Source organism: Pholis gunnellus (genome assembly GCF_910591455.1).
Source record: "Pholis gunnellus genome assembly, chromosome: 14".
In the NCBI taxonomy this organism is placed as follows: domain Eukaryota; kingdom Metazoa; phylum Chordata; class Actinopteri; order Perciformes; family Pholidae; genus Pholis; species Pholis gunnellus.
In genome coordinates, this window is record NC_136541.1 from 20,493,651 (window position 1) to 20,508,634 (window position 14,984).

A 14,984-nucleotide genomic window follows, 5' to 3' on the forward strand; every position below is an offset into this window, starting at 1 on the left:
AAATAGATTTATTAACAGGTTGAAGAGTATCAATATTTAAAAGTGCAACATTTATATACTGACGTCATTTAAAAGACATGTTAGATCATCTCAAAATATCAACATAAATATGGAAAAAGGCAACCGGTTCACAGAAGGAAAGCATCCAGTTAGACGTCACTCAAAAGCACACTTGGTCTCACAGAGGCTTCTTTAGAAGATGAAATAAAAAAAATCTGAGATGGCAGTGACACTTTGACAACTACGCGTGCAAAATCCATCTGTTGAATCACAATATTTACATCCTCATGCATGCACACGATAAAGTGATCGATCAGTATTTGTACGGATATGATAAATATTACAGTGAGACCATACTTGTTTCACGACAGGCTGTTTTTCTGGCTGTAAGAGCTCACATACAAACACACACACACACACACACAGGCCCACAAATACAGAAATCAGACCCAAATGTACAACAAGTTTTCCTGCAGTGCTCATTCAGTTTAATCTTATTCACTTAAATTGAGCTCAAGACTCTTTTGCAGATCATCATTTCTATTTAAAGGGAAACTTCGGTATTTTTCAACCCCATTTTCTCATGTTTTTGTGTCTACGTGATTAATGGGAACGAGACGGTTCTAAATAGATTTTCCAGTATTGAGGGAGAACGCTGCAGACGGCAGCTGCTAAACATGTTGCAATGTAATCGCTCAGGGCAACTCCTCCCTGTCAGTGTGCATCCACTGACAGGCTCAGATTGTTATTGTAGGTGTCTGAAAACATTATGCAAAGAATTCAGAAATAAAGGGTTTTTTGATTCATTTTGCACCTTTGCAAAGGCAGATGTCAAACCGTGGGCGGCATGTTCTAATGAAGCTACATGTGGCATATAGGAAAGGGAGTCCAACATGAATCACATGTTTTCTAATCCAGACAGCTGACAAAATACTGACTGGGTCGTCTTAAATTCAGTTTGTGGGTTGGTAGGCACTCCAGATACACAGATGCATGTTCACAAGCACGAGAGTTATTCACGGTAAGTGCCCTTTAAGTGAAATCTCGCCGTAAGGTCAGACATGGTTTTACAGTCTTCACATTGATTTTTTTTTTTTTAAAACAGGCAATCAATTTAAAAATGACTTTACTACTTTATACCTGCCTGTTTGAATTGATGAGTTATTCCACAGTGAAATGTGGTCAGACAGCTTTGGGCTCATCTGAGCTGTTGGAACTGCCTGACAGAGGATTTGAACTAAAATTGCCATTAATGTGTCATCTATTTAGTTTTATTTTGAATACATTGGAATCTTACATCTCAGCATATTCCGTTATATTATATTATATTATTATTATAGTTCTATTCTAGTCTTAGTTCATCCTCTGAAGTTTCACTGATGAAAGCGTCTGCATCAGCTCAAACGGATGACTTCTCACCAATCACATCTCTTTGGCTTTGTCAGAGGTTTGTACAACTAACGATTCATTTCATCATCGATCAATCAATAGATTTTTCTTTTAATTAATCAATGTATTGTTGAATGTAAAAAATGAAATAGTGTAAAATACATATCATAAGTTCCTGTCTTCATATGTCTACAGTCCAACACCACATCTACAGAACAGAGAAAAGCACCAAGTCCTCAGTCACTGCAATCGCCACTGAACCAGTCGGAGTCGATCAGAACAATGTGAGAATATTTCAAATTTAACAAATGTATTACAATAGAGTGGTGCAGGAATGGCTCCTAAAAGCCAGAAGTGAGTCAGCATTTTTGCACTTCCGCTTCTCTTCTCTCAGTCAACGTGTTTCTGGTTAGAAGTCTGTTTAACACAAGCTTAAGAGATTTTAACGTTTTGTTCTATGGCATAAAGTACGTCAGTAAATATCCCTCTCATGAACGTTTGTATTTTCCGCAATAATCCAAGCCTTCTGTATCAGAAGACACTGAAGACTCTCAGAGTCCTTACAGACGAGACTGGATTCACACCAGAAATATTCGCTCAGTTAACAGTGGACGGAAATATTCATCTTACGAGTTATTTACCATATAGGCCTGGGATTTGGTTCATTTTAAAGCCAAATTCGATTGGAAATATGAAATATTTGTGCAAAATAGAACAAAATTAGGGAAAACCTGAGAGGCAAGTAAGAAAAAGACAATCTGGTGATCCATTTTCTAAGTCTGAGCTAAATTATTTTCAGGTGAACAAATGGTTTTTATCATCTGTGAAAACATGTACTTTTCTCGTCAGGATCAAGTGTTTGTTGTAATATTCATTTTGGTTTCAAGAGGCTGAAGTTCACCACTACCCCATGTTCTAATTAGGACTGAAAGCTTTCATGTTTTCTTCAAGCACTCGAAACACAAAGTACATATATTGTGAGTAAGAAAAAAACTCACCTGAAAATAAAGAATTACGCCAAACACAAATGTACATCCCACCCTGTTTCACAGATGAAAAGAAGACATTTAAAAAAAGACGATCTCTAGTTTCAAGTCTTCTTCAACACAGCATGATGTTCCATTTAGAGTCAAACAGACCATAAAGGCGGGGATGCTTTAGGGCGGGGCTACACGGTGTGTTTTCAGGTTATGACAGATAATTGTAACATCTTGGTCACCTAAAAAATGTCTTATTCAGTGTTTGGGTGTACTAAGCTCCACCCACTCATGTCACTTCTGGTTGCAAAAAGACAAGTTGGAAATGACCAAAATATCAAACTCAAGGCTTCTAAACGGTCCACAAACCAACGGTGTCGTCACGGTGACTACGTCCCCTTCTTATACACAGGCCATGTCATAAACACAGAAGAGAAAACTATTTTGATCAAACTCAGAAAGTGGATCCCAGCTTTTTCTTCTCACTTGCCTCTCAGGGCTTTTGTACAAAATAATAGGAACACCTTACACTATGATGTCATTTTATACAACATAACCTATATGACAAAGGAAGCATATGAATCAACAAGTGACAGCCTCTGGTGTTCTAGTTACTGTGTTCATGTACACCAAGCCAACAACTATTTAGACATCACATCTACTCAGTGTAGTGTAAGGAATACAGCGGGCTCATCGGACTGGGACGCTTTCATTACTGTAAAGGTTCTGTAGGTAACGCTTTATCCAGTCCATTGATTTCCTGGAACTTTCCGGAGTAAGTAAGTAGTATGTACCTATTAAATGACTAGTTTCAGGTGATAAATAGCGTTTCATTAGAGTGCTTACATGTTAGCTGGACGAGCATAGTTCGGTAGAGATTATAAGCAGTCATTACTATCCAGGGGGAGGAGCTTTCTCCTTCCTGTAATTACCCACCCTTTACCGTAGAATTATACACTAAAGTTAGATTGCCCTTTGTTTTAATTATTGGGACAATTTCCAGTAATTTCCAATAAAAGAAAGTTTGAGTCCAGTCGCATCTTTGCATTAACTTTGGATGCAGTTGCACCGTGTGAAAAGTAACCAGTCTGCTCCAGGTCATGACTGCACAGCCACTGCAATCTACAGGCATGGACAATACACCACATGTAATGACTGACCAGGACTAAGAATCTCTTGCTGACATTGTTGTACTTGTATCACAGTTTTGAAAAAAGAAATTGCCTGAATCCCATATATTTACAGAGAACATCTACAACGACGAAGTTCAACCCACCAATCAGTCCATCGTCTATCTGACGAATAGATCAAGATAATTAATAATTAATCAAGATATCGCAACACAACAAATTACATATTGTGCCAATCTGTAATGAAAATAATAATCCTTTCATTTCATTCATTTGAGGTATAATTAATGTTAAGTCCAATATCACAACTTCAGGAAGTCTAGCTTTTAAACACATTCATCAGATGGAAAAGGGAGTCGCTGTCCGCAAGGAAACACATACGTGCGATATGAAAACACGTGGAACCTCAGCAGCTGCAGCCGCTGGTGTTCAGAAGCAGTGATGAAAGCTGTGCAAATATTCCAACATGTTCCACCAAACCTGGTCACACTGCAGCCGTCTGAGCCAATGGGACGCGTCGTTTTGGTCACACACTGGATAGTTTGTCTCCGTTGTTGCGCTGCTGATGTTAACGGTCTTTGTGTTTGGTGTGAAATCTCTCCAACAAGGCTCTCAGGATGTTCCCTGGGATCTGCTGGTGCTGGTCTATCAGAGACTGAACTGCCTGCTGCACCTGCAGAGCAACAGCACTGTGTGTGAATGGTTGGTGCCTTTCTCACAGTATTACAAACATCCTGCAGGACGCCACAATCACAGGGCTGATATTTGCACTGTGTGCCTGGTTGATGGATAATTCAATAAATGTTTGTTTACATAATGCCGCAAAAAACACACAAAGTTTGAATTATGTTGTGTACACTAGATGCTGGGGGACTTTTACCGTCTGTCAACTGTCCCCTTCCTAAAACTGCAATAAGAAACTATATATTAACAGTACTTTCCACTTCCACCGAGTTAAATCTTTCTAACTAGCAAATAATCATTCAGTTTGAAATTCTTAACCCTATAACATTTACATTTGTTCACAATGTGTATGTTGATGATTAGCAACCCATAGTGGAGACCAGGAAATTAAGATGAAAATGATGATGGATGGAAATTCCTTCCATCCATCATCTTCCTATTATCCGGGGCCGGGTCGCTGGTGCAGCAGCTTAGCAGGGTATTCCAGACCTCCCTCTCACTAGCAACACTTTTCAGCTCTTCCTGGGAAACCCAGAGTCGTTCCCAGGTCAGACAAGATATCTAATCTCTCCAGCATGTTCTGGGTCTACCTCTCGGGGCCTCTCACAGCACCGAACCGCCCGTCCATCTCACGCTGCATTTTGACCCTCACCCGTGAACAAGACCCCGGGATACTTGCTCGCTTGGGGCAGCGACTCACTCCAAACCCAGAGGGTGCAATCCAGCGTTTTCCGGCAGAGAACATGAGCTCAGACTTGGAGGTATTGACTCTCATCACGACCGCTTCACACTCGGCTGCAAACCCCCTGAAGGTCGTGTTCTGAAGGAGCCAACAGAACCACATCATCTGCAAAGAGGAGGGATGCTAACCTGAGGTCCCCAAACCGGACAACCTCCTCATCCCGGCATCTCGATAGCTATCGGCCGATTAATCAGCTCGTCAATTAATCTGCTTTTCTCCAGCTCCAAACTGTCGTTATATCGACCTTTAAAACTCCGCTAACAGTTAACCGTTGATTTGTAATCAAATCTAATCGTGAGGCCAGTGAAGATTCACACCTCTAGCTTATGGCACCTTGAAGCACATTTTCAAAGGACTGTGATGGTCAATGCTCACATGATTTGAGGAGAAGAGAAGAAGAATGAATACTGACTTTCTCTGCCAGCTCTGCAGCGTTTACGTTGGGGTCGTACGGGATGGGGTCACCAAGGAAGGTCCGAAACTTCACAGGGAATCCCCCATAAACAGGAGCAAAGGGGAGGCGAAACCTCTCATACATCCAGCGGAAAAATCCTGAGTAAAGACACACACACACACACACACACACACACACACACACACACACGGAGACAGAGACATCATGTTACATGGAGAAATATAAAAAGACGCCTCAGATTAAACTGCAGAAGATGACAAATGAACAGGGTACCATCACATTCATATCCTATCATTCATTCAGTCAGGTCAGCACACTGCCCAAAACAAACTGAAGCATCCACTAACAAGTACTGTGTGGGTATCAAAGCCCGATACATCAGGCAGCTACATTGTTGTCCTAAACTATTACCAACACGGTCAATGAGCCACACTGCAGCACTGGGGGACAAGTGCCTCATTACCATGAACACACACTGGGATTATTTTCACACCCACATCCCACATACACAATCTGATGTTTCTCAGTAGATTGTAGAGGAAACACTCTCCATACAGCTGGATACAGCAATCTGTGAATGTCCTGTGCTGCGTCTTCCTTACTCAGCTTGGTGGAGCTATCTTAGACGTTTGAACTTGCTGCTACACTTACTGAGTGTTCCCAGCGATCTGAAGCCTTCCCGCACATTTTGAGTAAACATTGGAATGACTGGCTGGAAGACAGGGAGAGCAAGAGAAAGGAGATTAGAGAGGAGGGCTTTCTACACCGCACATTTCTAACATGAATAAAACAGATGCTGCAATTAGACGGTGAATGATGACACTAATCTGGCCAAAGTGTCAGAAACAGAACACAACGCATGTTTTAGAGATGTTTTTGCCTGAGAGAGACATTCAGTTATTAAACCACAGCACCGGGCAGTCAGCTTCTCAGTTAGGATTCCTTCAGTGTTCATCCTTCAAAGAATGGTTTTTACCACAGAGGTCTCCTCCTCTCCGAGATCAACGGACACGGTGACTTAAACCAGTTAAACACTGAATAAAGGTGTTTCACGTTCAAAATCTGCTGTTCGGCGGACACGGGACGTCCCGGAGGGGCTGCGAGCCAAGCTGCTGTCAGCTTGTTTCTCTCATAACTTAAGATCCAAACGTCCAATGAATAAAATCCGTCATTTAGCCAAAATACCTAGTTAAAAACAACCAAAAACAAAAAATGTATTGGAAAAATGTGGCTTAAAACTGTATAAAAAGTCTATTTATGACAGCTTTTGACGCTTGCTTAACAGGGATATTGTGCCATTGATATTGACGTCCAAATAGAACAGAAATTGATTAAAGTTACGTTATTCTCTATAGGTTTGAACATTTTTGGAAATATTTGAGATAAAGTTAGCACACAACTCAAGACATATATATATATATATATATATATATAGACACATATATATATATATATATATATTACAAATCATTTTTGTACATTTTAATGTTGAAAATGTACATTCTATACCGGCAAGATTTATGATGTGAATGTTATCTACAATGTCGTGCACTCCAGGTTGAAACTTTGACAAAAGCCCTGACGGACAGTGACGGTAGATTTCAGGAAGCATAACGCACCACTTGAGAGTCGATGGCGACCTGGGCGAAGCCTTTGCGTTTGCCCCAGAGGAGAGGGTAGGTCTCATCACTGAACAGAGCCTCCCGCACCCCACCTGGAGAAATCCCCAACAGGTGACCACTCTTCAGAGCCCGCACACACTCCTCCTGAGGCCCGTGGATCACACTGAACACCTCCAGCAGTAACTTGAAACCTGGGGGAACGGGACAGGGTGATAAAAGTAAGGATACATTCAAATAAGATAAAGCTAGTATTTTCAAAAAGTGATTTACTGACAAGATTTCCTGACGTGTGTCGTGTACAGAGGTGAACAGAAGGGTGTCAGAGACAGACCTCACCGTGCCACCTGGCGGCACCAACAACTACTGGTTCAGTGTCATCAGGGTGTTCTGAATGCTCGTGCAGCCGGAGTCGTTCATAGCGACTGAACTGTGAAAGTGGACTCTTTATAGTCATATGCACGACAATTACAGAGGAGCTGTTAAATGTTTGGAAAACGTTCAATATTAATAAAGTTTGAATAAACAAGCAAACAACGCTCTGTGCTTCAGGGCTCGGTGGAGTCGAGTATGTCTTTACCTTTACATTGACAGCATGCTGCTGGATATGCTAGAGTTACATCCAAACGCTTTCACACTTGTAGTTAACAAGTGATAAGTGGTTCTCGACAAAGGGTCCAAGCAATCGGCCCGTTACGAACGGTCGTGCTCTTCAAACGAGCGTAGCACTGATTTCGTAGAAGTTGTCAAACTAGACGAGGAAAACAAATTCTCATTCCATCCCGACGCCCCACGACTTTCTAGTAGAAACATCATCTGACTGATTTCGCCGCCACCATCTTGGATTATTGCCGTCACCATGTTGTTTTTTTTGCAACCAATCAACGTAAGTGACCATATTTGGAATGCAGAGGAGCGTATGTAGAGATGCCATATATGGCTCTGGAGAAGGCAGCAACCTGGCAATCACAGTAGCCCCGCCCTAAAGCATCCCCTGCTTTATGGTCTGTTTGACTCTAAATGGACCATCATTTACTAAATGAACCTCATGCTGTATTGAAGAAGACGTGAAACTAGAGATTGAGACCATAAACTCATGTTTACAATATTTACTGAGGGAACAAATCAAGAGAGAAGTAGTCATTTTCTCATAGACTTCTATACAACCAGAGGAGTCGCCCCCTGGTGGTCAGTAGAGAGAATGCAAGTCTTAAGACACTTCAGCATTGGCTTCACTCAGCAGAATCGGAGGTTGCCGCCTGGTTTCAACTCTTTAGTTTGGGTTAAGCCCTAATTTATCAGAAAAAATCTATTGAAACAACAAACAGAAAAGTAAACCAAAACATACACTGAACATAAGAGCAGTACTTGTGGGGATTGGTAGTGTATGCATTCATGTGTGAAACAGTACAGGTACCTGGGATCTTGAAGAGGAAGTGGTCAGCTACAGAGTGGCAGGGCCGTCCCTTCTGGAGGATAACATTGGCAAGAAAGTAATAGTAATCGATGGGAATGGCTCCATGATAGTAAACTATCAGTGCTGGTCCTTTGTCAGGGATCTTTTCCATGCCGTGGATCTCATAACCTGGAACACAGAATACATGAGGCATACATGTTATTCCATTAAAAGCCAATCAGTACAGGGAAAAACAGGGATTTATTTATCTGGTATTGTGCCTAACTTTAGTAAATCCTAACATGTCGGTCATGGAATTATTCTGCAGATGCTCCGGATCAAAATCAGACCAGACTTTTCTATGGATGTCAGTTTCCTTCACCAGAGGTTCCACCTGCTGTACTGTCTCATAACACAAATGGAACTGTTACAATCTATCGTGAGCTGACCCTACACACCAATAACACCACTGTTTCATTAGTATTACTGTCATCATTATATACGATACTTATTGGAGACACATTTTGTAACCTCTAGCCTATTGTCCACAATATTAGAGTAAGTAAATATGAATCGGTAAAAAGATTGTGATGGGAAGTCATTCGTTTTTAAACATGTTCAAAACATTGGGAAACTGCAGAGAATGAAATCAAATATGCCAAGAAATATTATAGGGTTGTCTGAGACGGAACTATGGGAGGAATATGAATTGGATTTAGAAACCAAACATTTACACATGGAGTGATCCTTTCCACCACTTTGAACCAGAAATCTGTACAGCAAGACATTGCTGCACACACACAGACCCATGAGTGGAGTTTAGTCCCTCGGCCTTTAACGCAGAAGTAACTATTCATAGAATAACTAGCAAGCTCAGAAGATACTGAAACCCTGATCTTTGCTCCATACAGAACAATGCAGATCCACCTTTTACATCAATACCTGTTTAGATTAAATTAAAAAAAGAAATTAAAAATAAAGCATAAAGAAATATCAGAATATTGTGCTCAGGGAGAGGAACCGCAAGTAAACACACGTTAGAGTTGTGTTAACTGTAAGAAACAAGACGAACACAAACACCAAGGCAGCAGTTGTAATCAAAAGGATGCCACAAATCTTCAGTAAATGAAGCCCAAGGTGTCTTACCGTGCCATATGGCTCCATGTCCGTCCCACAGAGTAGCCAGGGTCTTCCTGGCTCCGTCCCACAGGTTGTTGCAGTAAGCCTCCCTCAGCTGATTCTTCCTCTGTTAGAAGAAAACATCAGAAAAGACGTGACCAAAGGACGAGGCAAGAGGTTTTAACAACCTGGGCCCTGTTTCAGATAGCCGGTTCATCAAACTCTGAGTTTAACCCTGAACTCTGAGTTTAACCCTGAACTCTGAGTTTAACCCTGAACTCTGAGTTTAACCCTGAACTCTGAGTAAACTAACAGAGATGGGAAACTCTGAGATTTCAGTTCCAGAACAGCTGATCAGAGTTTGTTCAGTCAACTCTGAGTTGGTTCACTCTGAGCTAAGCTCTTTTGTGGAGAAAGAAAGAAGCTATCATCAATGAAGCTCCGATTCCACGATTCACCATGGCAACAGGTACTTAGGAGGCAGAGCCTCCAGTAGAAGTAGAGATTAATGCATGTTCCTTTATCTTTAAAACAAGAGCCGGATTCAGAAAGGCAAAAAGTGTACAATTAGGTTTAATTCATCATTTACCAGACTGTGATAACGTGGTGGCATCTGGCTGTGTGTTAGGCTCTAGCCTACATCACACTTTAAATAGAGTTGTTCAGTTTTAATCTGATAGGGACAAAACAAAGAGACCAGCCACTGAAGATCAAAGAGACAGTTGAAGATTGATGATTGTAAGCTCACAATCTGATCCAGTAATAATGTGTTTGGTGATTTAAAGGTTCAAATACAGTGGATTTTAAATATCTATCTATCTATCTATCTATCTATCCATCTCTATAGATATAGAGATATAGAGCTAGATAGATAGATATAGAGATAGATAGATAGATAGATGGATAGATATATTTGGATCTTGGTTCAACAGCAATAAGTGACATAATTTCAGCAACTTCAACAAATGTAGTAACGTTAAACTCCTTCACTGAAATGCGGACTGGATGAATGAGGAGATGAAACAGCATGTCTGTCTCTGGAAGAGGGAGGAGTCAGACTAGTCTTCCCTGAAACAGGGCCCAGGATCCCATTTCAATGGTTCTGTCCATAAGGACTAATCCTAATGTTCAGCTCTGTTCAAGCTTCACATCAAGCACTGTGACAGCATATCAATGTCAAATAACACTGGTCAGGCTGACAGTGTCTCTTCATATTACATTGCAAATACATATACTAAATGTAACATTAGACACAGGACCATAACTGATAGCATTACATTCTTCAAAAATGAGAGGGACGTGCAGAGCTACATGTCCCTGCTGTTATGTAAGATGATAGCTGATACATTGTGTCTAATCGTGGCAGGGCATTCAAAGAGAGTAGTAGCAACCATTACTTCTTGTGCTTGTAACATTCGGTGCATGACATGAACTGACGTACACTGCTGGCTCAGTGCAGATTGTGCAGAGAGGTCGCTACCTTGTAGACATGAAGGAAGAGTATGGAGAGGTAAAGGAGGATGACGATGAGGAAGGGCAGGATGAAGACGACGGCCAAAGGGGTGAAGACCCACAGCAGGTACTCCAAAACACTCAGGTAGTCCTCCAGCTGACCAAGACCGGCCCAGTCCTCCCACACGTGGAACACACACACCTGTGGAACGAGACAGACAGACCGACACGTCTAAACAGCTATCGGACGGATTCCCATGATATTGTGTGCACACATTCGTGTCTATACGGAGCACATCTGGGGTTAGAAAACCAGATGTGTAAATCCAAACAAATGCTTCGACCCTGCTTTCGGATCTGCAATCAGTGCACAAGGATTAGTCGTGGTACCGTTGGGACTGGGTCGCAGAGATTTGTTTATACCGTGATACTTAGAATAAAAGGGCACAGACTTCTTGACCAGAGACTTTGGTTCTATTCGACTCTATGACAAATATGAATGTTTTAGTATTGTTAGAAAGACAAACTTCCTGTCTTTCATTTGAAACCATCTGTTAGACCAACCTCTTTGAGACTGAGCGCTTCTTAATGGATGGAGACTAACATGGAAGGTTTCTTCTTTGATATAATTCTACCAAATAAATACATTTGCTCAGTTTAACTTCACATTATGAATATCACACATTTAATAGGATACATGTAGGAGACTGTCCATCTATGTTCACTGTTAATAATTCCTCACAATCATAATTAATAATGTTTCACCAGGTGACGCTGGTGTTGATGACAACTCTAGCGGTGACTCGTTGGCTCCCACGTGCAAGTCCAGATCGGGCCATGTTGGTGGCTGAAGAGGTGCTAGTTCACCTCCTGGACACTGCCTGGGTTCCCTTGAGCAACGCGCTGAACCCTATATTGCTTGGAGCGCAGATTATGTGGCAGCCCCGTAACTCTGGCGTCTCTCTCCAATGAGTGTGTTAGAATTTCCCCAAGAGGGCTTAATAAAGCACTTCTTTCTTTTCCTCTTATGAGCAGCAGCCGTGTTGTCAGTGTAAATACTGAATGGACTGGGTTCCTACCAGGAAGGAGACAGTGTCCTCTGCTCCCATCAGACAGGACTGGTTCCCACTGTCTGGCATCCTGCTCTGCGCTCAGCCTCGAGGAGAAGGAACACACTGCATGGAGAGCATCTGCTTACACACAGGCAACTGAGGGAGAGGAGGACAATAGCTCAATTACATTTCATTTAGCTTATGGTCAGCTGTCTGTCTACATTAACGTACATCTGAGGGGGTTTTATTGTTTGTCAATAAAGTTTTATTGAAAAACGTGCCTTTTGTAATAATATTCTTTAATAGAAATAAAATCGGGTTTGAATGGCACGAGTCACGACACCCATCCCTATTTGTGGCACTGAATCAAATGACAGCTGTGTTGCATATGCTTTCATCGAAGCTATATTTAGTGTAACGTTACACTCTCAGCAATGAGTACAGGAGCTGTGGTAAAACAGTGAGCTACCTAACGTCACGATAACTGAGCAGAAGAGCAACATCTGAGAGTTGACAGAAAGCCTTCAGTGTTTACGTCAACAGCCAACGTCACCGAATTACTCAACACGGAATAAACACAGAAAACGTTACCTTCGACCTAGACAGCTACTCTGTGAACAGAACCATGACAAAACACGCCACTGTTTATGTAGTGTTAGCTACCCTAGCATAACATATATATATATATATAATACATATATTTATATGTATTATATAGATATAGATATTTGTTTGCTAACAACTGTCCTGTCGCTAACTCCGGAACGCTTTAACTGTGACACTACAGAATGTTGCGTCCCCTGAAAACAGCGTATAGATAGATAAGTTCCACTTAGCAGCGACAAAGCTGTAACTTCCTGTTTGACACTTCAGAATAAAAGCACAAAAAAACTACCGTTAATAATGTCATATTTTCTATTTCTAAAAACAAAAAGAATACAACGATAAGTTTACGGGTCCAGCACTACTGTAGTAAACACAATCAAAGAAGTTAAAATCAGTTCAAATATAACGTTGCCATTTTTCTAACACTATAATTAATAACACAAATTATGTCTAGGCATGCCATGTTTTATATGCTATTTTAAAGGAATGTATTACACTTTCAATATGTGTGAAGCAGCACTGTAAAGAGAACTACCAAGAACAGTATTACTGCATGTAGCGATTTAATTATTATTATTTTTTTTTACTTTTATTTTTATAAAAATTCTGCCATATAGTAGATTTTACACCGTGTTTGTTTGCATTTGTTTTTTGTACAAACAAATACAGCTTTAACCCCTGTATGCTCCGCTGCCACACTTTTGTTCTGAAAAGACATGGCCGGAAGTATCAGTCCATGGTCCCTGGTCCCACGGAACTGTTTCCTGCACGTGAGTGTGACGTTGAAGTGAACCCACGCTGGTCTCGACATAGACGTGAACTCCGGGTGAAGCCGGTGTGTGGACGTGTGTGCGCGCGTGCTGCTGTCCGTGAGCCGATCGTCATGATGCTGGAGAGGAGCAAGGTGACGGTGGTGGCGGAGATCTTCTTCAGCAGGAGACTCTCATCTGAGACGGAGGAGGAGAGAATTCACTGTCGCTGCTCCAAGGCCTTCGTGCAGTAAGTCTCTCACATCTGATTATGTCCTTAAGCAGTTATTGTCATGAGTGTGTGATGATGACACACACCGTAGAGTGAAGATAGATGAAGCTGAGGAGATCTTCCTCAGCTTTCCTTCTTCTCTGTGTTCTCTGACTGCAGGGATCGGGAGCTGTATCGCTCTGATAACAGACTGCTCCAATTTGATCTGGCAGACACTAGAGTCCAAGGTATGCTAGACATATAACGTCACTGTCAACATCTTTCACAATACACTGGGCCTTCAGAAGAAGAAGGAGATGATGGAGAGTCCATTTGAAACCAGTTTCCCCTCCACTCACAGAAGCAGATGATGATGAAGAGGAGGAGGCGGAAGATGATGATGATGACGAAGAGGAGGAGAAGGAGGTTTTGGATGAAGAGGCTCAGCTGATGGCCAGCATGGGTCTGCCGGTGGCTTTTGTCAGCTCCTCTGACCAGAGGAGAGCGGTAAGTGGTTCCCGTCAGCACCGCGTCTGTGTGGGCTGTCGTGCTGTTTCAGTCGCCTCCTAGAGGTGAAGGTAAACTCAAAGGTCTGGAGCACTTCCTGCCACTGAACAAGCCTGTCTTTGGTCATGTGACAGGGGAGGAGGTCAAACAGGAAGCCTGACGCATACCGTGCAGAATCGGCTGGAGAGGAGGAAGAAGATCTACAGGTTGACAACAAAGGTAAGACAATTCACTTATTGGACAGAAGCCATCCACAGTTCCAATTCATTCAAAAGTGAATATATAGTAAAGCAAGCAGCTTGACCGGGTTCCTCATAATTAGGCTATGAGGTTATGCACTGATCGGTGATCAGTTTGAAGCTTATGAAACACGTTTGGGCCTATGCTGCGTTGGTACCTCCTGCTGCAGCGTCTCAGGCACGACAAATCAGTAGCGCCTGACTTTAAAGGGACGGCGTGTAGGATTTGGTGGCATCCAGCTGTGTGGTTGCAGATAGCAGTGTTATGATGGCGAGGCCGTCCATACCATAATAACACTACTATAGGAGGAACATAAGTCAGACGGAGGCTGGTGCTACCACGGTTTTACCACCTTTCAGTGCCAGAGACCTACGGTGGCCTCTCTGGTAACGTAAAAAACAACAAACAGTGAGAGGCCCTCTCTAGTTTTGTTTGTCCATCATGGGCTACTGTAGAAACATCGACACACAACCTGGCTCACTCCGTGAAGAGGACCCGCTCCCTATGTAGATATACGACACCTCTGTCCTTCGAACATCGCATTGGAACAGGAAGAACTCTCCAGGGAACAAGTAAATGCATGAAATAAGAAGTAGCGTATTCATATAAATGCATGTGGACATATGTATACAACAACAACAACAACAAACAAATGGGTGTCTAGTAAACCAAAGCACACACTGATGCACAAATCAA

At 42.0% G+C, this 14,984-nt stretch overlaps 2 protein-coding genes across 3 annotated transcripts in view; one reads left to right on the plus strand and one right to left on the minus strand.

Annotated features, from left to right (window-relative positions):
* Positions 1-14,984, minus strand: part of tmem68 (transmembrane protein 68) — a 16,362-nt gene continuing 1,378 nt past the window's right edge. The window contains exons 2-9 of one of the 2 annotated variants that reach the window (XM_079173412.1): positions 12,003-12,131; positions 10,952-11,125; positions 9,499-9,598; positions 8,374-8,541; positions 6,957-7,150; positions 5,989-6,049; positions 5,335-5,474; positions 1-4,169 (exon numbers count right to left, since the gene is read on the minus strand). In XM_079173412.1, the coding sequence (XP_079029538.1) occupies positions 4,065-4,169; positions 5,335-5,474; positions 5,989-6,049; positions 6,957-7,150; positions 8,374-8,541; positions 9,499-9,598; positions 10,952-11,125; positions 12,003-12,062 (1,002 nt within the window). In that variant the 5' untranslated portion in view covers positions 12,063-12,131 and the 3' untranslated portion in view covers positions 1-4,064. Of the gene's footprint in view, positions 4,170-4,442; positions 5,028-5,334; positions 5,475-5,988; positions 6,050-6,956; positions 7,151-8,373; positions 8,542-9,498; positions 9,599-10,951; positions 11,126-12,002; positions 12,132-14,984 lie in introns of those variants that run through there. The other variant, XM_079173411.1, reaches the window with a different exon arrangement.
* The window catches only part of tgs1 (trimethylguanosine synthase 1), a 17,242-nt gene continuing 15,638 nt past the window's right edge, over positions 13,381-14,984 (plus strand). Inside the window, exons 1-4 of the mRNA XM_079173407.1 lie at positions 13,381-13,580; positions 13,722-13,789; positions 13,903-14,048; positions 14,183-14,267. Coding sequence (XP_079029533.1) covers positions 13,465-13,580; positions 13,722-13,789; positions 13,903-14,048; positions 14,183-14,267 — 415 coding nt within the window. The 5' untranslated portion in view covers positions 13,381-13,464. The remainder of the gene's footprint in view (positions 13,581-13,721; positions 13,790-13,902; positions 14,049-14,182; positions 14,268-14,984) is intronic.